This window comes from Giraffa tippelskirchi, chromosome 7, assembly GCF_054371585.1.
Source record: "Giraffa tippelskirchi isolate mGirTip1 chromosome 7, T2T-mGirTip1v1.2.pri, whole genome shotgun sequence".
Taxonomy (NCBI): domain Eukaryota; kingdom Metazoa; phylum Chordata; class Mammalia; order Artiodactyla; family Giraffidae; genus Giraffa; species Giraffa tippelskirchi.
Window position 1 is genome coordinate 68,360,769 of NC_137281.1, and position 24,061 is coordinate 68,384,829.

The 24,061-nt window shown below is 39.8% G+C and overlaps 2 protein-coding genes across 34 annotated transcripts in view; both read right to left on the reverse strand.

Moving 5' to 3' along the window:
• Positions 1–1,349: 1,349 nt before the first annotated feature.
• On the reverse strand, positions 1,350–9,242 carry SRP19 (signal recognition particle 19). Of its 4 annotated transcripts, none has more exons than XM_081505703.1 (5): positions 9,122–9,242; positions 8,381–8,456; positions 6,399–6,470; positions 6,196–6,307; positions 1,350–1,893 (listed from the first exon to the last, which is right to left on the reverse strand). In XM_081505703.1, exons 1-5 carry the CDS (start codon positions 9,160–9,162, stop codon positions 1,760–1,762), a joined length of 435 nt encoding a protein of 144 aa, XP_081361829.1. In that variant the 5' UTR covers positions 9,163–9,242; the 3' UTR covers positions 1,350–1,759. The 4 variants fall into 4 exon arrangements, with proteins under 4 accessions (XP_081361829.1, XP_081361830.1, XP_081361832.1 ...); XM_081505704.1 differs by having other exon boundaries at positions 6,657–8,456; XM_081505706.1 differs by lacking the exon at positions 8,381–8,456.
• Positions 9,243–16,121: 6,879 nt separating this feature from the next.
• APC (APC regulator of Wnt signaling pathway) overlaps positions 16,122–24,061 on the reverse strand; it is a 121,073-nt gene continuing 113,133 nt past the window's right edge. For all 30 annotated transcript variants that reach the window (XM_081505735.1, XM_081505729.1, XM_081505724.1 and 27 more), the window contains one exon: positions 16,122–23,733. In XM_081505735.1, the coding sequence (XP_081361861.1) occupies positions 17,124–23,733 (6,610 nt within the window). In that variant the 3' untranslated portion in view covers positions 16,122–17,123. The remainder of the gene's footprint in view (positions 23,734–24,061) is intronic.

Below are 24,061 nucleotides of genomic sequence, written 5' to 3' on the forward strand. Positions count from 1 at the left end.
AATTTTACAGTAATCAAGGTGTGTTTATAATATACACAATGTTGGAACAAAAACCTGACACAGCAAAATGTGAATGATAATGACAGTCCTAAGTTGTCGATGAACCCTTGATCAATCTGAAGCTCTATTAACTTCACAGAGTGATGTTACGGGGCCAGATGTGGACCTCTGATATGGGGTTGGGTCTGTCACCAGTCCTTTTACAAGTCTGCAACAGCTGTAAAGATGTTGGAAACATACCACAGATAGTGGAGCACAGACGTATGAGGGCATCACTGGGCAACTGAATCGACACCTACAATAACCTATGAGTTTCATGTTAGTTGAAAACTTAATTCCTGTTTAAGTCCCTCATTCTTTTCTGTTATACAGCCATATTCCTAAGTGATACATTTTCCCAAAGAGGGCTTTTCTGAATCATGTTTTGCACCTCTGTATTTATTTGTAAGTCTGATATATAAACTACTATACAATTTTGTTCAGTCTAAAGACATAGTAACAACAGAAACTGTTGGAAAGGAAACCTAAGTAGCAATTCTAATTCTTCCCCCTACACACCGATGGATCATCTCATACAGCTTGGTTGTGTAATCCCTTTTAAAGTTCTGAAACTCTGGCTTCATTTATTCCGTAATCACTTGGAATTGTTCGATCTCAAGCAATAAAAAAGGAATTGGGATTTAAAGAAGGCTATGAATTCACTCACAGGATTCACAGAAGAGCTGCACTAGGCCTCAGGAAGACGTGAATCAGGATAGCTCAAATCTTAGCTATCACCACCTGTACCTGTGTTTCTACTCCAGATATAAAATCGAGAGAAACAATGCACTGGCCTGGCCTTGGTCACATTCTGCGGTCAGGGTGCAGTCCTGTGACTGACAGCTCTTCCAGAAGCACATGGAGTCAGAGAAGGCAGTCCTCAGAAGACGCTCAGTAGACAAAAACATAAGGCTGGAGAAGCAGTCTCTTAAATTTTACACAAAGTCACCACTTTTAGAACAGTGCTGTGGAATAAAGTCAGAATTATCAATCCACTTTAGTTTCTTGGAAAAAAGTTTATCTCAAGGTGCTAAAGCATAGATAATTTTAGAACTCCAATCTATACAATAAGCAAATCTAAAGCTTAAATTTCAGGACTTTTCACATGTCAACAAACTAGTAATTGATGAAACAACTCAATTACAATGACTGATTAAAAGAATATGATCCACAGATCACCTGTTCATAGACCTCCAAAAGGATTTAACCACTTTCTGGTTTTAGGTTCACACTAAGCTTCCACTCCCCATTTTATTCTCTTTATCTCCTCTACTGGCATTAATTAGTTCATAAGCAAAAGCTACAAGAAGTCAAGTCTCAAATTTTATTTCACTAATTTAAAAGATGAACAAAATGTGTATTTCAAATCTTATTAAACTCACTTATTTGAAACATGTTTACATAGAGGACAAACAGATACAGGATTTCAAGTAACTTATGGTAGAGCCCACTGTCCATTTAAGAATATGCTCCTTCCTTCCACAAAAACTCCGCAGTAAGAGGCAAAAAAAAATTTCTTTTATACTGCATAAGAGCTGGATGCAAACTTCTGATGTACATTTATTTCATTATCAACTCTGATGTTGAAGCTGGGAGGTACAAATGTTCATAGCTCAGTTAAACGATGCAAAGCAAAAGCTTCTGTTTCTCTCAGATACAAATGAAAAGCCTGCATTCACGTCTCTTACAGTAGTATCGCATCCTTGACTCTCATACCAGGTCACTTCTTCTTCTTTCCTTTCCCTTTCTTACTCCCCTCTCCTTGCTGAAGACTTTGGTCACCACCTCCTGTTTTTTGTGTCCTTGTTTTCAGTTTAGGTATCATTTCTGCAGCATACAACATTACTGACTTACCTAGGAACCAGAAAAGAGGCTTAGTATAGAAACTGAGGAACAAGATGTAAAAGGTCATCATACTTGAAAATCATAAAGTTCATCAAGTCATCACCACATCAAGAAAATAAGAATTTAAAAAGAAAAAATAAAATAACTGGGAAGATGATGATTTCCAGAAGTGGGGACCTTTATGGGAGAAAATGTATTAAGAACAATGCTGAAATTAAAACAAAACAAAAATTTAGAACACTTTATTTGAAATAAAAATTTTTTACCTTGGTCCTAGTAATTCACCTGAAGATCAAAGGAAATATCTAAACATAACAAGCTGGCAACAAATCAGGATGTTATTGTATCTTAAGCTAGGAAGCACCAGGCTTCTGAGTCTTCTAACAAAAATTCAATGTCATTAAGCTGTAAAAGACTTTTTAAGGAATAAAACGCTAGAGATAATGTCACAGTCTTCTCTGACCATCACACCCCTGGCCTCACTCCTCACCACCTGCTTGCATTAGGGTAACCACTATCTTAAGACTTGGTGTTTTCTTCCACTCCATTTCAAATTTATATATATATATATATACACACACGGAGCCAAAGCAAAAACAACACCCGGTTGTGGATGTGACTGGTGATAGAAGCAAAGTCTGATGCTGTAAAGAGCAATATTGCATAGGAACCTGGAATGTTAGGTATATGAATCAAGGCAAATTAGAAGTGGGTAAACAGGAGATGGCAAGAGTGAATGGCGACATGTTAGGAATCAGTGAATTAAAATGGACTGGAATGGGTGAATTTATCTCAGATGACCATTATATCTACTACTGTGGGCAAGAATCCCTTAGAGGAAATGGAGTAGCCATCCTAGTCCACAAAGAGTCCGAAATGCAGTACCTGGATGCAATCTCAAAAACAACAGAATGATCTCTGTTCGTTTCCAAGGCAAAACATTCCATATTAAGGTAATCCAAGTCTATGCCCTGACCAGTAATGCGAATGGTTCTATGAAGACCTACAAGACCTTTTAGAACTAACACTCAAAAAAAGATGTCCTTTTCATTATAGGGGACTGGAATGCAAAAGTAGAAAGTCAAGAAACACTTGGAGTAACAGGCAAATTTGGCCTTGGAGTACAGAATGAAGCAGGGCGAAGGCTAATAAGGTTTTGCCAAGAGAACGCACTGATCATAGCAAACACCCTCTTCCAACAACACAAGAGAAGACTCTACACATGGACATCACCAGATGGTCAACACCGAAATCAGATTGATTATATTCTTTGCAGCCAAAGATGGAGATGCTCTATACAGTGAGCAAAAACAAGACCGGGAGCTGACTGTAGCTCAGATCATGAACTCCTTATTGCCAAATTCAGACTCAAATTGAAGAAGGTGGGGAAAACCACTAAACCATTCAGGTATGACCTAAATCAAATCCCTAACGGTTACACAGTGGAAGTGAGAAATAGATTTAAGGGACTGAATCTGATAAACAGAGTGCCTGATGAACTACAGACAGAGGTTTCTGACATTGTACAGGAGACAGGGAGCAAGATCATCCCGAAGAAAAAGAAATGCAAAAAAGCGGAATGCATGTCTGAGGAGGCTTTACAAACAGCTGTGAAAAGAAGAGAAGCGAAAAGCAAAGGAGAAAAGGAAAGATATACCCATTTGAATGCAGAGTTCCAAAGAATAGCAAGGAGAGATAAGAAAGCCTTCCTCAGTGATCAGTGCAAAGAAACAGAGGAAAACAACAGAATGGAAAAGACTAGAGATCTCTTCAAGAAAATTAGAACATTAGAAGGGAACATTTCATGCAAAGATGGGCTCAATAAAGGACAGAAATGGTATGGACCTAACAGAAGCAGAAGATATTAAGAAGAGGTAGCAAGAATAAACAGAAGAAATGTACAAAAAAGATTTGCTGCTGCTGCTGCTAAGTTGCTTCAGTCGTGTCCAACTCTGTGTGACCCCATAGACGGCAGCCCACCAGGCTCCCCCGTCCCTGGGATTCTCCAGGCAAGAACACTGGAGTGGGTTGCCATTTCCTTCTCCAATGCATGAAAGTGAAAAGTGGAAGTGAAGTCGCTCAGTCGTGTCCGGCTCTTAGTGACCCCATGGACTGCAGCCCACCAGGCTCCTCCATCCATGGAATTTTCCCGGAATTTTCCAGGCAAGAGTACTGGATTGGGGTGCCATTGCCTTCTCCAAAAAAGATCTTCACAACACAGATAATCACGATGGTGTGATCACTCACCTAGAGCCAGACATCCTGGAATGGGAAGTCAAGTGGGCCTTAGGAAGCATCACTATGAACAAAGCTAGTGGAGGTGATGGAATTCCAGTTGAGCTATTTCAAATCCTAAAGATGATGCTGTGAAAGTGCTGCACTGGATATGCCAGCAAATTTGGAAAACTCAGCAGTGGCTGCAGGACTGGAAAAGGTCACTTTTCATTCCAATCCCTAAGAAAGGCAATGCCAAAGAATGCTCAAACTACCGCACAATTGCACTCATCTCACACACTAGTAAAGTAATGCTCAAAATTCTCCAAGCCAGGCTTCAGCAATACATGAACCGTGAACTTCCAGATGTTCAAGCTGGATTTAGAAAAGGCAGAGGAACCAGAGATCAAATTGCCAACATCCGCTGGATCATTGAAAAAGCAAGCGAGTTCCAGAAAAACATCTACTTTTGCTTTATTGACTATGCCAAAGCCTTTGTGTGGATCACAATAAACTGGAAAATTCTGAAAGAGATGGAATACCAGACCACCTGATCTGCTGCTTGAGAAATCTGTATGCAGGTCAGGAAGCAACACTTAGAAATCTGTATGCAGGTCAGGAAGCAACACTTAGAACTGGACATGGAACAACAGACTGGTTCCAAATAGGAAAAGGAGTATGTCAAGGCTGTATATTGTCACCCTGCTTATTTAACTTATATGCAGAGTACATCATGAGAAACACTGGGCTGGATGAAGCACAAGCTGGAATCAAGATTGCTGGGAGAAATATCAATTACCTCAGATATGCATATACCACCACTCTTATGGCAGAAAGTGAAGAAGAACTAAAGAGCCTCTTGATGAAAGTGAAAGAGGAGAGTGAAAAAGTTGGCTTAAAGCTCAACATTCAGAAAACTAAGATCATGGCCTCTGGTCCCATCACTTCAAGTAGATGGGGAAACAGTGGAAACAGTGTCAGACTTTATTTTTTTGGGCTCCAAAGTCACTGCAGATGGTGACTGCAGCCATGAAATTAAAGGACGTTTACTCCTTGGGAGACAAGTTATGACCAACCTAGACAGCATATTAAAAAGCAGAGATGTTGCCAACGAATGTCCACCTAGTCAAGGTTATGGTTTTTCCAGTGGTCATGTATGGATGTGAGAGTTGGACTATAAAGAAAGCTGAGTGCAGAAGAATTGATGCTTTTGAACTGTGGTGTTGGAGAAGACTCTTGAGAGTCCCTTGGACTGCAAGGAGATCCAACCAGTCCATCCTAAAGGATATCAGTCTTGAATGCTCATTTGAAGGACTGATGTTGAAGCTGAAACTCCAATACTTTGGTCACCTGATGCGAAGAGTTGTCTCATTTGAAAAGACCCTGATGCTGGGAAAGACTGAAGGCGGGAGGAGAAGGGGATGACAGAGGATGAGATGATTGGACGGCATCACTGACTCAAAGGACATGAGTTTGAGTAACCTCCGGGAGTTGGTGATGGACAGGGAGGCCTGGTGTTCTACAGTCCATGGGGTCGCAAAGAGTAAGACACGATTGAGGGACTGAAATGATGCACATGCATATATATAATATCAATAAATAACACTGCATCCACATCAATCAATAAATAATAATATTATGTATTTAAATTTACACCTTAGTAGCACCACACTGCATACTTCTTGCTTTTTTTCACTCAATACTGTTTTTTAGATTTATCAGTGTTAGAAATTAGTAACAGACCTCAAGCGCTTCTAGATGTGAAATAGCAATAATATCTGACCATTTAACAATTTCTCATTCTTAACCTCAGAACAACAATGGACTTCCATAGGTTCATAAAATGTTCATGGAAGAAGTTTTTTTTTTCTTTTGGAGAAATGATTACTAGGTTTCATCAAATTCGCAAAGGTCCTTAACATAAAAGAAATTAAGAAAACTGTTTATCTCTCTCCATTAGCAGTAGTCCTTTTTATAAATTAATTCATAGAATGCAAATTATGTTTCTGACTTGTCAGAACGTCAGATTTAGAACATTTTTGGCAATGTAGAGGAGTAACCTATTTCAAACTTCATTCACTCATTAAAAAAGCTTACGTGATGGGAACTGTACAAGACAGAGGCTGCCGTCTTCCTGTCTGAGCTGGACCCGGACTCTGCCCCTGTACTGAAGATCACGATTCCATTCTCTAGAGTACATTTTATTTTTCTTAACAGAAAGAAATAAAAACAAGATTTAAGAAAGCTATCACATCAATGAAATGAGTATGGAAGTTAGTGAATGAAGAACTATACCATACCTCAAGAAATACATTAAGTCCAACTGCTGCACATACATCTTGAATCTCTGTAGCTGTAGGATTTTCAACAGCCTGAAAAGTTAATTAAAGACGAAAACACTAAATAAGTGTTTAAATGGATACTATTACACTGTTGTATAAATCATTTCAAATACTATGAACAAAACACATACCAAGACCCTTGGTTTCCTTTAAATAAACAAACAACAAACTAGGTACAGTTGTTTCAACTGTAATTTTTAAATTCCTGGGACTCACATATTCAGACTTTTGTGTCCATTTCCCTTCCATGAGAACATAAACTTCACAAGGTTAAGGGCTGCTTTGTTCACCAATATATTCACCTGGAATAATGCTTGGAACATAGTAGGTGTTCAATGAATATTGGTTAAACAACTATTACAGATACAACCACTTTAGAAAATTTTTTGGCAGAATCTATGGAAGTAAAATAAATGCATTCTTTACGGCCATGCAATTCCACTGCAAGGTATATACCCCCCAAAAAATACAAAATAGACAATCTCAAGAAGCACTATAACAGCCTCAAACTAGAAACAACCCAACTATCCTTCAATAGTAAAATGGACTGTGGTACATTCACACAATGCAATACTAAAGAGCAGTAGTTTTCAGCAAGGTAATCTTGCACCCTGACACCTATCAGTGCTTGGACACATTTTTGATCATCACAACTAGGGTGGGGTGGGCACTGGCTTCCAGTGGGTAGAGGCCAACGAAGCTGCTAAACGACCCAGACAGCGCACACAATCATGAACTATCTGGCTCAAAATGTTGACAGTGCTGCTGTTGGGAAACCCTATGACAGAGATGAGATTTAACAAACTATACTCAAAAGTACAGGTAAATCTAATAAGCTTAACATTCACTGAAATGAGACAGACATAAAAGCACATAGTGTGTGATGCCATTTAAATAAAAAAAAAAAACAAGCAATAGTAATCTGTGGTATTGAAAGTCAGGACAGTGGTCATCCTTTGTTATGATTATACGTGCAGGGGACACTGACTGGAGGGTGGTGGGGGACATAAAGGAATCTCTCTGGGTGCTAGTAATTTTTTTTTTTTTTAATTTGGGTACTTGGTTAACCATGTGTATTCACTTCATGAATATTAATCAAGAAAAACAATTAAGATTTATGTATGTTTCTGTATGTAAGCTATCAATAAAGTTAAAAGCAATTCAATCATTCTCCAAATTATCTGAGAGCTTGCTACCAGAGGCCTCTGGCTTTGGCACCTTCTCCTTTACCCTGTAGCAGCAAAGTAGACTTTATATATTTAAGCAGCAAAATGGGAGATATTAAATAACACAAAAATAATGTATTGTCTCAGGCCAAGTTCCTTAAACCCATTAGATTACAAAATGTAAATCAGCCTTAAAAAATAGGTTATAACATTAATTTTGAAAATAAAAAGCTACAAAGATCCCTTCACTTGGCTCTAAGCTCTTTCTAAACTTAAGCCACTAGACCAGCTAAGAAGTTGGGTTTTTCTGTTGAAACAGCACAAGGGAGAAATCAGTTCTTTTAAGACTATGAACACCTACTTTAAAAAAGTGTTAATTTTAGAGTAACTTAATCCAAGTCAAAAGGGTGATGATGATGATAAGAGGCCTAAAACTGTAAACCTCAACACATCTGAATTTTCTGCAAGTCTTGTTTAAAATAAAAAACTCAACTACATTCTGGACATGATATTGTACAGTGCCATAATTTTGGTTTCCTTTATTAAGGAGAAGATCGTCATAACATTGGTTTAAAAAAAGAAAAAAATGTGCAAACCCTGCAACACCCCATCGCCAAACTCTTTCAAACAAAGGCTCATGAAGAATCACTTAAAAAGCAGCCTAGTCGCTGGCTGCCCCTTCTCCTTGGGCTTCAAACATTGCAGCAGAGTAAAAGAAGTCTTTGTGGCCTAACAGGACAACCTGCTCAGGCTGTCCTTGCAAAGCATGCTTACCTTACTTATGGGGATTCGCCGTCCTTCTGCGATGGTCTTCTTGTTATTTAAATAAGCAGGATAAATACAAATGAACCTGCCACAGGAAAAGCCCAGCTGGTATCATTAGAGCAATATTTCCCCAAATTCATTCATTCTTTCACCATCAAGACTGCCGGTGCACCTATACTATTACTCAGTTCAGTCGCTCAGTCGTGTCCGACTCTGCGACCCCATGGACCGCAGCACGCCAGGCCTTCCTGTCCATCACTAACTCCCGGAGCTTGCTCAAACTCTTGTCCATCGAGTCGGTGATGCTCCCCTCTATTTAAAAACCGAACTTTAACTTATTACCTTAGATGAAAAACACATCACTTGCTAGACAAAGCTTTTTTTAAAAAAGAAAAGAAAACAATACAGGAACTGTTCATTTATATACAACAGCCTGTCAAAAGCTTCTGAGGGCGGGCCCTGCTCTCTTACACGCCAACGATCGAAAGAAGAGTTGTCACTTAGTGACTACTCACCGTCACCCACGGAGCTCCCAATATCGTCTGTCTCAAGTACAGGTAAACATCGAGCTACGTAAAGTTGGAATCTAGGGTCCTGCAAACAGCCCAGTGCAGCCGGGCCTCCGGGAGGTACAGACGCCCGAGAATAGGGCCAGGGCCTAGCTCCCTCTGAGGAGCCTTCCTTAGGGTTGGGGAAGGAGGCGCAGAACCGGCGGGCTTGCCCCAAGGCGCTTCCTCTTTCCGGACTCACCTATCCTGGTCGGCCGGGGACCGCGCCGCGGCGCAAGCCATCTTCACCCGGGTCCAGACAGCGCCCAAGCGCAGAGAGCACACAAGCCTGGCCTGCAGGTAAAAAAGCCGGCCGGAGCTCCGCTCTGAGAGTTCCCGGACCACCCTTTTTCCAGCGGAAGTCCCGCCCACCGGAACGCCTACTCGTCTGGGCTCCCGGGTTCCTGACGTGGCGTTGAAATCCTTTCCTCTCGCGAGAGGGTACACGAACGTGACTAATTCCTTTCTTTATCTGAGCTTGCAGAAAGCAGCCTTTGGAACGCTTGCGCCGTCGCTAAAATTGGTTTACACTTTCACGCCTCGCCCCCCCCCTTTTTAATCTACTTTCAGTTTGAGTGTGGATGCTTCTCTCATCCTTAGAGTACGGCTCAACACCGCGGGTTATCTGTGAGTTCTGAGCAAGTTGTTCGAGTAGGCAAGGAAATGCCCTGTTTGTTTAATCTTAACCGTTCCTGGGCCCTGCAGCTTGCTTTCAACTTCGCAAAAATGGATTTTTATAGTTGTGGAACTAGCAAAATTACTGGCACTGTGTTTCAGTGTTCCGTGTAAATGTTAGGAATTCGACTATACACTTTTCAAAATCTCTACCATAAAATTAAACCCAGTGGTAAAGATTCCCCTTGCCAGTGCAAGAGATGCAAGAGACATGGGTTGGACCTGTGGGTTAGGATGATTGATCCCCTGGAGTAGCAAATAGCAACCCACTTCAGTTTTCTTCAGGTCTTTATCTTGGTGTGGGATGGTAGACTGTAAGTAAAATTTCTTCTAGTGAAACTGTTTCACTACAAATCTTTAAGGCATTTGAACACAAGCAGTACTGCTCTGCTACTCTGAGGGGAAGTGTGATACTAAATCCCAAATTGGAGGACAGGTGTTCTTCCCACTTCTGTAGGGACAGAATGCAGCTTTTGGACGCCAAGAACTCACTGGATGGCACCCAGTATGGTGCCTCTCACTTAGGCACCACCAGGCTTCTGGCTGGTGTCTAATGGAGAGCAGTGTTTTGGTAGATCTGGTTGGTTTGTAAAGAGGTAAGGTGAGAACATTCAGTGACTGAAGACTCAAGATTGAAAAGACTCGGTATTAAGACAGGGCTGTGGGGAAAAAGACACACAGCTGGGCTTATGCTAGTAAAATTGCTTTATTTCAAGGATGAAAAACAAAACCCTAAGAACACCAGATAGGAAATAAGTTTTCTATAGGGGTAAAGAACTCAGCCTGATATCCGAACTTTATAGCCACAGTAAACATTAGAAGAGTTTTGAAGAAAATGAATTGTGACTAAAGTTGTGACTCAAATTATCCTTTGTATGAGGGCAAAAGAAGAACAATTTTAAACAAGCAAGAATTGAGAAAGTATATTCCCAACCTAGCTTTTCTGGAAAACAAACAAACACTATTTAAGGACATACTCCAGCCAAACCAAATTATATTAACATAAAGAAGAAAGTGTTTCTGCTATGCAATATAGCAGAAACAGTGAACACTTACATCTAATATAAGTAAATTCAAATAACTTAATAATTTATATAAAGCGATGGTGAAGACAACTGCAATTGTTAAAAAGATCCTGAAAATTAAAAACAAGTGAATACATCATTACTGAACAGATTTTATAAAGAACTTAGATTTCAACTGAAATAGTGTATGTCTCTATTTCTAAAATCATTACCTGTTGCATCACCAGGGTTTTCATAGGACCTTGACTTCTTGCCATTTTTTCTGTTCTGTCTCTCCTTTTGTGCTTACATCTCTGCTCCTCAACCCCCCATTCCTGGGTACCCCCCAAACCCCAAGTTTTTGCCTCTCTTAAGCACACCTATGAGATTTTCTCTAACCCTCCTCCCACTAAACTCCAGGCTTGCTTGGCTTTACAGATCCCAAACCCATCAAGGTCTTCAGCTAAAGAAAAGGACTTTCCAAGAATTTTATCTTAACAAGAGTCACCCTTTCTGCAAGGAAGTTGTGGTTTTAAGTAATAACTCTCCTTTGGTTGTGTGTAGACCAAGTCATCTGTCAAACACTGACCCTGTCACTGGTTCCACAGTTTTTGTCCAATCTCTTCGTGTTTGTAATTTTGTTTCATACACTTGATGCTTTATCATTTGATGTTCAAAGAAAGCCATAACCGTTGTTTGTCTTTTCATTGTTTGATGCCTTTCATCCAGAATTATACTTTGACATAAATTTACCTATACTGTTTTCTTTGTATTTGCCTGTGTGTAGTTGTGCTTTTAGTTCTGTCCAGTCTGGATCATTTTAGGTGTATCTTTTATTAATGGCATATAGGTAAAGGATTCTTTTTTGACTCCTTTAGTTTACCATATGTGCTTAATCCACTCATTTGTTATTACTATCATTTTATGCTCTTTTTGTAGCTGATTCTCCCTCTCCTCTTTTCCCTATTCTTTGATATCCTGTTCAAGTGTTCTTGTATTCGTAGTTATTTTGACTAATGATTTGGATGGAAAGCTTTCTTTTTAACATTGGTGTTAGCACTAAATAGAAAAATTGAACTTGTATTGTTCTAAGTTAAAATAGTATCTTTTGACACTGCCTACTTAAAAGAGTAGAAATTTAGCATGCTTTTATGTCTTCTCTCCCTCATTTCCCAGTTTGGGGTGGAATAATGTGGAATTTAAAATTATTAAGCATTTCATCTTTTCAGTTCTGAGTTATATGCACATTCACATTGAGATTCATTATCAGATTAACCACAATTACTTACACATTTATTCAAAGGTTTTATTGCTCAAACTGTTTCCTTAATACTTTCCCATTTACTTGCTCAGGCAGCAGGAGTACTATGGTATGTCATGGATTCTGGTTTCCCAGTGGTGCATTTGAAACGCCCCTTGTAGGTTTGGAGAATTCACGTCTTAGGCATCCAGCTTCCTCAATGGAGAAACCAAACCACTGAGCTTTCCCAGGCTCTACAGGCGTGTGACCTAGCTTCTGCCGACAATGTCCATTCAAGCAAGACTTCAGTCCAGAATTGAGCAGTGTGATGAGGCAAGTGCTGAATATATTCGTAATTTATGGGGAGGGTGGTGTCAGAGGGCTCCAGAGTGGAGACGTAACAACTGGGTCTTTTTGAAGCAGTCTCACAGTATGGTTTGGGTATTGTTTCTGTGGTGGTTTCCAAGCCTGATTTTCTGGCCCTCGTACAGCTCCTGTGAGCTACCCAATTCCTTAAATGAGTGTCTCCTCTTTTAGAGAAAGTCTTATTATTAACAACTGTAACAAGAATCCCGAATGATACAAGTGTTTCAGACAAGTTAATTGTTAGTTTGGCAGGTTTCGGAATTCTTAGGTAATATTTCCATTTGCTTCCAAATGGTATATATATTGTCCCATTGCTTTTTTTTTGGCATTCAGTATTTCAGAGAGGAAATCTGATGCCAATCTGTTTTTTTCCTTTGTAGGCAGCCTATTCCTCTTTCCCCACAGATGATTTTAGAAAGCTTTCTTTATATTAAAAAAAACAAACCTCACTAAACTGTGTCTAAATAGTTTTCTGTTCAGGTTATTTCAGGAACAAAGTGGGTTTGAAAGTTCACAAATGTTCCAAACACAAGGAAAAGTAGAACTAGCCCCCAGAATCAGCAAGAACTGTAGTACGCCAGGAGCTAGCCATTCTTGTATGTCTCTCACTTGCTTTCTATGCCTCCCTATCTGTTACTTCTCTCTCTAGAGACCGACTTTCTCTTATTTTAGCTTCATGATGCCAATCAGAGCACCTTCAGTCTTAACTCCACAAGATCTTTCAGTTCTAGTACTCAATCTCCAACCAGAAATTTCGTTGACTCTTTTATTTAAAACTGGCCTAATCTTTTTTTTTTTAAAGACAAGCCATACAAGTCTTTGGTAACTAGTCCGTTAATGACGAGTCTCCTCTAGGTCAGGTATCCCCCTCTAGTGGAAACAGCCATGGTCGGGGGAAACAGTACAAGGTTCAGTGATCAACAGTGAGACTCTATGTCAGGATTCCAAAAGGTTGTGTAGGTGGGACAGGTAATGTCTAAAACAGTAGCTATTAACAATAGCTAATTTTTGCAACATTTACTAATGTTGCTTAAATTCAGTGGTCACCTTCACTAGCACAATGTTGAGTATTTTTAATTAAAAAAAGGAACAATCTCATGTCAAGAAAATAAGCAAAGAGTCACAATTGTAGAGTTATCCTGAATATCAGAAGTGTATTTAGCACCGAGAACAATATTATACACACACAAAACATACAGGTTGAAAGAAAGATCAATGGTCTAACAAAAACCAGAATATAGTTTTATAGACCACAGAAGAGAGGAGAAGGGCAGAAAAAAGACCTGGAGTTTGTAGGAGTCAAAGTCCATAGGTTTCAACACTATGAAGTAGTATTTGAAAGTCAGCATTAATATGAAGGAATTAGAAACTAAAAAATAATTTATATACTCTATTTCAACCCTTGTGACTCTTGAAAAATTTTTGTTTGGTTAACTGTGAATGATCTGACTACGCAAGTATTCTTCAGCTCTTGGCAATTTTTTCTGCATTTCTGGCACTCAGTTCTTTTTCTATTTTAGATACAAGGAAACTCTGTGAAAACATGAATTCAGATAGTGCAACTGACTTCCATCTTCAGCACGACTCATCCCTTCAGTTCATTAACCCTGCGGAAACAATCCATAGTTTATGGGAAAAAAGTTTCTTGACTGTTCTTACAATGCAGTTGGATTCTTTGGGTTTTATTTTATTTCATTATTTCCCTCTCATTAACTTTCGTGTCAGTGCAAAGTAACTTGTAAAGTTTATTCTCAAATACTGAATTTGCCATCGTTAATTGGTGTTTGTATACTAACTGGGCACATTTTTCTTTCATCTGAAGTCCATTTGCCCTCTCTTCAAAGTTCTCTTCTTTGCCCTGTTCTTGGTGTGTCTCTTTTGATATTATTGCAAATCAAAATTAGATATTTGCTGAAATTTTGCCGTTTTGATAACTGTTCCAAAGGGAACATGAGTCAATCCCTCAGATATAGAATTACCTGTTCATTCATGTCTGGTAAACTTGTGGACTACTGGGAGTTGCGATGGGCTGTATCAGATTGTAACTCAATATTCAAATCTTTTCATGCCTAAAGGAGAGGGCAGTTGGGTATACTTTCTCAGATGTTGTGTCCAGTGGTTGAGAAGAACAGCTGGAACTGAAGGCAGTCACTCAAGGAGCCATACTATAGTCACACACAGCAGTAATTCTGAGTGTGGTCCCAGACCAGCAGCATCAGCATCACCTGCAAATTCTCAGGCCTGACTCAGAGTCAGGAAGTATGGGGATGTGTTTTAACAAACATTTTTGGTGATTTGCATGCACTCAAGTTCGAAAACCACTGCCTCAGTTCTGTCTGCTGCAGTCCAAAGATAACAGGGCACTCCCCTACTTCTCTTAACAGGCGTTGCGACTCAACTAACCCCCAACACTGGCTCGGTATGCCATTTGTAACATACAAGTGTAAACTGGGGACTATTTGGGTTGTTATCAGTTATGGGAGCACTCCCTGAACTTCTAAAATTAGAACTGAGATTTTCTCCTTTACTAATTCAGAGCCATTGTCTCTCAGAGCCATCCTCTAGGTAGAGGATCTCATACAGAATTTTTTCCTCAATGGGCAATGTATACTGTACCTTCTGCCAGCAGGCGCTGCTTACTGGAATTCCTGAGTTTTCTGGGATATGGAGGGCATCCTTTTTCCATTTTCAGCACTGAGGTTTTTTTTTTTTTCCTTTTTCCTTCCTTGAGAAAGGCAATTTTATTCTAATTAACTTATATCTCATTTTTTTCTATAAAAGTATTTGAAGTGGTTTATAAAAATTGGCATGCAGTAGTAACTAAAAAAAAAAAGGAAACCAGGACTAAACAGGAAAGAAATATGACCTCTATTCATATATCCCTGCTGGATAAGGCATCCTTTGAGAAAAACAGAATAGTCTTATGACTTGCAAATGATTTCACTCAGATAAAACTTGACAAAAGTTTAACTGTAGGTATATTCCAAAGGTGAGCAGTAGAAAGAGTATGGGCTTTGGAGTCACATGCCTGTCTTCAAATCACAGCACTTATTTACTGACATTTTAGTTAATGACTTAAAAAAAGTCCTTACCTGTAAATAATAAACACAGGTAAGCGGCAGATAACTAACTCTATGATGTGATTTCAGAGACAGCAGGTAGATACGCTTACTCCTCACCACCTTTCCCCAGTGTCCTGCCATATCTAAATCTCTTTTCCCTTCCCCAAATGCAGAGTGCGTGAATTTATCATTAAAAAATAAAATTTCATTTATTCAACAAATACGTGAACATTTATCATCATCCTTACTCTCCGATCATTTAGAACAAATTCTGTAAAGATATATTAGCTTTTTAAATAAATCTTATCAATCTTCCTTCATGAAGGAGGATCCTCTCCTTGCTGTGTGAGAAAGGGGGCATTTGAACACATACCCCACAACCCTACTCATCAAAAACAAAGTTTTCATTAACAGGAAATGGTTTCTTAAGAGTCTCTTGAATGTCTTAGCATTTTCTGAACATGGCAAGGTGCTGATTATATTTGGCTGCTGAAATTTTGCTGTAACACAAAAGGTGATGAAAGGTGTTCATTCCAGACCCAGGAGCAACAGGAGGGACAAGACAGTTACATTCCAAGACGGGCTTGGAAGAGACTACTTCTACCTCAGAATAATTAATTTCTCAAGGACAGAATTCTATTAAGAAAAAAGAAATATTCTTTGTGGGCCTATTGTGTTCAATGCCCATATGCAAGGCAGTTCACATTGCTATTTAAAAAATTTAAAAAATCAACTCCAGTGGAGTAAGAAAAAAAAGTAAACAGAAAAACACTAAACAGAAAGTGCTAATTACACATTAAAAAAACTTTCAGAAAAGGTTAAGTGCCAATGCATGGAATAGTTAAATGCCAACAATCAGCTTCAATTGTTTTTATTACAGTAAGAGGAATTTTACTCTTAATGCATAGAATTTGAAGAAAAAATTTATATAAGCTTTTAAAAGAGGCCCTTTTTGACAATTATTAATACAAATGTGAAATAAGACCCTTCAAACAAATACCAATTTCAGTAACAGTTTACATACAGCAATAATTTATTCTGAAATGTTCATTTAGCTTCTGTTGAGACACGATTCATGTCTCAATAATAAAAGAGCAGCCATCTCACCTCAAATACCAGAATATACAACAAGTTACAGCATAGCAAAAATTCTACCTACTTTCAGATGTTCAGGTAAAATAGTTTCATTCAATGTTTTACAGTTACACAGATTTTTTTGTTTTGCGCACAAAATAGTGTAAGTTGTTACACTATAGCTATCTATATGCACATCATGTGACCACAGAACTGTTAATCATTACTTCTGAAATTGAACCATCAGTTTCATTCATGCAGTAAAGCAAAGCAGGCTGGGTAAACTTGTTCATCGGGAACCATATTACTGTGAATTTCACAGCCACATGATTAATTATGATGTTAGATGGACTCTCAAGGATTAAAACGGAATGGTTTTTTGCATAAATACCAATTTCTCCCTGATGTAAGTTTAGTCAGTTTATTATCTAGAAATGATTGATAACAGCAATATATCATATCTTCTATCTGTAGTGTTATTTTAAGACAAGCAATAATTAAAGTATGCTGGGATGGGACACTACTTAAATACATGAAAAACATACTGTACAAATATACTTGGCTTTACCATTTTCTTCCTAACTATCAAGAGTGCCTCCCAAAATATGACCAGTGAAGACGAAGTATACTATCAAATATGGCTTCCAGAACAAAACCCCTCTAACAAGAATCAAACCTATTTACAGAATTTCTCAGTCTTTTAGTTTCACTTGAAACAAGATTTCTACATAGCAGTTGTAATTAACACGTATCACATTCTTAGTGTCACCCTGCCAGCTCTCTTCACACAGACGTCACAAGGTAAGACCCGGAATGGCGTTTAGGGCTTTGGGTCCCACTGGGTTCTGTGCTGTCGGGTTTTGAGTCGCGTTTCTTTGTGTTGTTACTCACTGGCGTTGGAATCTGAGATGGTCGGGCTGAAGTGCCGTCTGCGCTGCTTTTCCTCGGGCTTGGGTTGTAATTAAAAGGACTCACCCTGGCGGCGACAGTCCCACTTGGTGAACTGTGCTTGCTTGAGCTGCTAGAACTAAACGGGGTACGCTCAGCTATAGAACTTTCATTAGTCTCGGACGCAGGGACAGTGTTATTACTCTGTCCTGGTTTTGCCTCAGTTCCTTTTTGGTCTGGGGGATCTACCTGAATAAAGGAATTCAGGCGGTTTTCCAGACCCATGGTGCGTGTGGGGGCACTACCATTGCTCCCATTTTGTTTTCCCTGATTATCTTTTGCATCTTTAGGGTTCGGGTTTCCCTTTTCTGAAACAGTGTCAATCACGGGGGGAGTATTTCCTGTTGGAGATCTTCCGGATCTAGGGTTGTTAATGGGGCAATCCTCAATTCTCACCCAAACATCCTCTGTTTTAGAAACAGCAGGTGCCATTTGATAAATCAGAGTCTTTGATTCAGCACCATTTGCAGCACCTGAAGAAGTGGTCTGAGAAGTACTATTTGTGGGAGAAATTTCGCTTTCTTTTATTTTTCTCCATGTTCCTTTTGTGGATACCTGGTTTTCTTTAGTTTGTTTGGTTCCTGAAATAGAGTTCACATGTTTTTCGTCCTCACTTTTTGCCTTTTCACTAGATTCTGATGAAGCAGAAAGAATTGAGGATGAACTTCCAGTTCTTCTCCAAGTGCTTACTCGAGGAAGTGATGATGAGTGTTTGCTGTGCTCACGTTTCCAGGTCCCTGACCTATTGATGGGAAGTCTGGAAGGACTTTCGGAATGAGAGCGTGCTATATCATGGCGCTTTAGTGGTCTTCCATCGTTATACTCTATGGTGGGACTGAGGTTAGGTGGGAGTTTTCGCCATCCACCAGACTGAACAGACGAATGTGTAGATAGAGACATATCAGGAAGGGAAGGACTTAAAACTGGAGTATGTGCCTGGGACCGTGTGGGAGAATCGGGTCTAGAAGATGGAGAAAGAGATTCAAATGAAGCAGATTCCTCCAGTTTTCTCCTTAGGGTTGGGCTTGGAGCTTCTTTGATGAAAGTTGACTGGCGTACTAATACGGGTCTCTCTGACCTATCGGATTCACTTCCACTTGACTTTGTTGAAGACATTCTAGAAAGTTCTACTTTTTTATTGGATCCATTACTGTTACTCATTTGATTTAGCCCTTTGGAGGCAGATTCACTTCTTGGGATACCACTGCCATTCTTGGATAAGCCCGTTTGTTTGGTGAGGTTCTGCTGGCTCATCTGTCTGCCAGGAGATGTGTAAGACATTTTCCCAGAACCTGAGGACTTAGTTGAAGCGGTACTAGGGGATGACGTCCTTGGTAGTTGAGATAATTTGTTAGGGGGACTTATTCCATTTCTACCAGGAGAGATTGAGTTTCGCCCTGGAGACTGCACTGGTCTACTTAATGGTTGCTGGGCAGGTCTTGAAGGAGTGGAATCTCTAGATGCTGGTCTAGAAGGTCCTTTGTTTGATCCTGCTGTCTGGGATGCCGGCCGTGTAACAGGGCTGAACTCTGACTTCACTGATGGCGTGGTTCCTCTGGGAGGGGTGGTAGCCGCCCGACCTTCACTAGGGCTTTTGGAGGCTGCAGTCTTGAGGGGTGGGCCTTTTTTAGAGACTGGGCTTGTACTTGAAGAGCTATTCCGAACTCCTGGAATATGAATCATTGTCCTACCTCGAGAGATTGAAGGCATGTTTGTTTGAAGGGGTTGTTTCATTTGGCTCGAAATTTCCGAATTAGATCGAACTTTTCCAGTAATCAAACTTTTATAAACCTTTTTGCCTCCTTTTATTCCTTTATTTTCAGATTCTATTTTTTTAGTTTCCAATGTACTTTTCTCCCCAGGTTTTAGAATTCGTGGGCCTTTATTACTCGTAAAGGGTTTTTCTTCTTGATCAGGTGTAAGATGAAATGGTGATCCCAGAGAGATGCCCGATTTCAGTGAAAGGATGGAATCTGAATCAGACGAAGCTTGTCGAGATAAACACGCAGCAGCAGCAGCTTGATGTAAACTACTTACTATGGAATTTGCACCTTCCTGAATAGCTTTCCAATCAAAATTTTCTGAATCTGGAGATAAACCATGTTCTGAATCTGGTCTCTGTATATCTTTCAAATCGAGTGTCAAATCTTCTGCTAATATGCCACCCATATTTCTGGGACTATGCTTTTCATTGTCAGCCTTGAGCCTTGAAGGCTTTTTCTTTTTTGGCATTGCAGAACTTATACATTCCTGCAACAGGTCATCTTCAGAATCAATACTAAGAGAACTGAGAGAACTGTTTCTTGAGAAACAGACAGGGGTATCTTCAACATGAAATGATTTAGGAGCATAACCTGATGCCTGGGGTTTACTTGGTTCTCCCTGTGAGTCAGGGGGCTCTGTCTCTTTGATAGGTTCATTTTCCTTGTTGTTGTTGTTTTCTTGATCAATGTCACTAAGAGAGCTTAGAGAGGAATTTCGAGAAAAGCAAACTGGAGTGTTTTCAATAGCGAAATTCTGTAATTTCTCATCTGTTGCTGCCCCTCTGTCTGGTATATCTTTGGAGGACTGGGGAAAAGTGGACTGTTTCTGCAGCACGGGTTTAGACTGACCTCTAATTATTGGCTGCTTTGTAACAGCTGGTGTCTTATTAGCTGATTGTTGGTTTGAGGTTAGTTCTGTGTGGTTGGTCACTTTAGCTTCTGATTCTTTATTTTCCTTCCCCTTTCTTAACTCAGCTTTTTCCCTGGAAAGGTCAACATCATCATCATCAAAATCTAGAGAACTCAAGGAGTCATTCCGTGAAAAACAGTATGGAGTGCCTTCAATGGGCGTGTAATGATGAGGTGAATCAAAAGTAAAACTTCCTCTGACTCTGTCTTCATTATTTGGCAGTTTATCATTGAAGTCCTTGGAATTATTTTTCAAGTGCTGTTTCTTTGAGTCTTTGTTTTCCGAGAAATTTCTTTCGGCATTTAAATTATTTTTTGAGTCTGTATTTTTTCTTACACGTGTCCTGTGTTCAGTATTTTGTGGTATAGGTTTTACTGGTGAAGTAGGTTTCTTTGTCTTACCATCTAACTGATTTTTGTTAGTTCCAGATGAAGACATAGATGCTTGTTGGACCTGGTCCATAATCTTTTTCACACGGAAAGGCTTGTGACTTTTTCCTTTGGGCATAGCAGAATTAATGCATTCTGCAAGAATATCACCTTCTTCTGCTTTATTGTCATCTAGTTCAGGTACAGTGACAGATGAGGCTTTCCCTCTTTGAGCCTCATCTGTACTTCTGCCTTCAGTAGGAATGGTATCTCGTTTTTCAAATTCACTTGACTGTGCCCCTGCTCTAACCCCTTCTCCAGCAGCTAACTCATTTGGAGGGGATTCTATCGTTAGATCACTCAGAGATGTAGCTGTGGAAAAGTTTATAGGTGTCCCTTCTACACAATACACCCGTGGCATATCATCTCCTGGTGTAAAACTAACATGCTTTTGTGCTTGTAACCTGTTTTGTGATGGCAGAAGTTTGTATACAGGCAGCTGACTTGGTTTCCTTGCCACAGGTGGAGGTAATTTTGAAGTAGTCTGGGCTGGTTTTTTGGCTTTGCGTGAAGATTTTGTTGGCATGGCAGAAATTATACACTCTTCTAGTATTTCAATGTCATCATCATCTGACTCATCTAAAAGGTCTTTTTCAGAATCAGTGGGTTTTTCTGCCTCTTTTTCCTGCTTTTCATTTGACTCTTCAGGCTGCTCATTTTCTGTTTCATTCCCATTGTCATTTTCCTGAACTGGAGGCATTCTTCTTAGTTCCACATCTTTCTGAATAAATGGCTCATCAAGGCTCAGAGCGCTCAGGCTAGATGAACAAGAAAATCCATCAGGAGTACTCTCTGTGGCAAAATGTAACAAAGTATCAGCATCTGGAAGAACCTGGACCCTCTGTACTGCAGCATTTACAGCAGCTTGCTTGGGTCCACTTTCTCTCTTTTCAGCACTAGGTGCTTTATTTTTAGGTACTTCTTGCTTGGTTTGAACTGTCTGAGGAGGAGGAGGAGGAGGAGGAGGAGGAGGAGGAGGAGGGGTTTTACTTCTGCTTGGTGGCATGGTTTGTCCAGGGCTATCTGGGAGGTCACTGGGGCTTATAATGCCACTCACCATTCCACTACAGGGTTCACTCTGAACGGAGCTGGCAATCGAGCGACTCTCAAAACTATCAAGTGAGCTGACCGAAGTACATCTGCTAAACATGAGTGGGGTCTCCTGAACGTAGTGCTCTGGTGGACTTTTAGGTGTCTGAGCACCACTCTTGGATGGTGATTTGGCCCCTGAAGAAAATTCAACAGCTTTGTGCCTGGTTGACTCTGAAGACAGACCAGAAGCCTGGAGTCTGCTGGATTTGGTTCTAATATGCTGTGACACTGCTGGAACTTTACTCACAGAATCTTCATTTGACCTAGGTCCACTGTTTTCCTTTATCTCGGCTATTTGCAGAGTGTTAGTGGAATCTGCTTCCTGTGTAGTCTGATTACACCCTATTTCATCTTCAGCAGATGACAAAGATGATAATGAACTGCATCTTGAAAAACATATTGGGGTATCTTCTACACAGTAAGTCTGTATTGTTTCTTGGTTGATAGAAGGAACTTTGCAAGAGGCAGAGGTAGGTTTTGGGGTCTGACCATTTCTGCTCTGTGCTGAGCTGGGATGCAGCTGATTCTGCCTCTTGGCATCAGATGAAGGTGTGGATGTATTCTCGCTGCTTGCAGAGATGTGTTCAGGTTTTGTGCTCTGTCCAGATGAATTCTTTGAGAATGAAAATGCTGGTTTCTGTGAGGAAGGAATGTCTGTGGTGTATTTTAAACTATAATCAATAGGCTGATCCACGTGATGTTTTTCTTCACTGTATTTTATGCTATAATTGGTTGGTCTCTCTTCTTCCTCATGCTGCCCTTCCTCAGAGTAACGTTCACTATAGTTGGTTGGTTTATCATCTTCATAGTCATCTTCTTGACACAAAGACTGGTTCACATTTTGACTAATTCCGTGATTAGAGCCTACTCGATTTGTTTCAGATCCATTGGCTGCTCTTGACCTGAACGGGGAAACACATTCTTGCTGCCCAAAGTGTGGTTGGAACTTGAGATGTTTATCATCAGTGCTTTCAGGATATACAGGATAAGCTGTGCTTTGACTCCTTGATTGTCTCTGCTCATTCGGTTTCATTTCATCTTCTAGTATATGTTTGGGTCTTGCCCATCTTTCATTTTGTGAAGGGCTCTGCCTCCCAGAGTTCAACTGTTCATCGGAATATTTAAGACTATAATTTATTGGTGTATCTAGTTCTCCATCATTATCATCCATATGATTTGCACTATGTATTTTATGGGCTAGGTCAGCTGGATACTGACCATAGCTGCAAAATTTACTTTCATCATCTTCAGAATAGGATTCAATTGAAGGTTTCATCTGACCTCTTTTACCATAACCATCACTACTGCTGACACTATTTAAACTATCATTTGAAGATCTCTTATATTCTACTTTGGCATATGGTATTGGACATGTTCTGTTTGAGTTTTCTGACTTGGTAAAGTTGTAAGTGTTTGCGTGTGTGTGGGTGGTAGAGCTTCTTCTTAGTGCATTCCTCTCATCTGTCCCACAGTGTAGTTCTGTGGTAGACCCAGAACTTCTGTCTTCCTGGGAGGAATGAATGGCTGATACTTCTTCCATGACTTTGGCAATCTGGGCTGCAGTGGTAGAAATCTGCAAACCTCGCTTTGAAGATGTTCCTGGATTTTCTGTTGCTGGGTGATAGTTGCCTAGGCTAATACCTCGTTCTCTCTCCAAACTTCTATCTTTCTCAGAACGAGAGCTATCTAAACTTCCCCTTGATGAAGAAGAGCTGGGCAATACTGTAGTATTTAAATACGGTGACAGGACAGTCATGTTTCCAGCATTAAAATTGTCTGACCTGTTATCATCATGTCGATTGGTGTCAAAAACATAGTCACCATAGAGATTTTGCTTGTGTCTCTGCTTACTACGATGAGATGCCTTGGGACTCAAATTGTCAATATTGTCAAAAGTTTCTGATAAATGCTGAGCATCTAATTCTGCTTCCAGGGCCTTTTGTTTCCTGACATGAAGAGAAGGCAAACTTGAACCAGGAGACATGATATTGGCATCTTTATACTTTGCAGGTCTATTTGCCATGAGATTCCTTAAAGCTGCAGCACTTCCCATAGCAATCATCTTGTGCTTTGAATGAATGAGGTTCTTGAGCATGCTGACCGCTCCCATGTCCCACAATGCTTCCTGGTCTTTAGGGTTTCTTGCTGAGAGATTCCACAAAGTTCCGCATGCATTACTGACTATTGTCAAACTGTGAGATTTCAAGTGTTGTAATAAGGTCTGTAAGCAATTATTCTCTCTTAGGATTTGCCTGAAATAAAAATAAGATATTACAAAAGTAAGGTAAAAATCTGTTTGCAGTGATACATAAAAGGAAAGAGAACAAATTTAAACCTAAAGATAACTGCTAAAACTTGTAACAATAGGCATAATAAAACTACACCAAATTATATTATAAATTTCAAGCACTGCCCATCTCCTTTTGTTCTACCTTAGTTCATTTAATGTTTATTGTCTTATAGTACTCATCTGTCAAACTAAAAGGTAAAAATGTTCAGTTTCATCAATTCTGCATTTCCTATTCTGACCTAACAGCTTTAAAATTTTTTCTTGAGCAAATATATATTTACTTTACATAG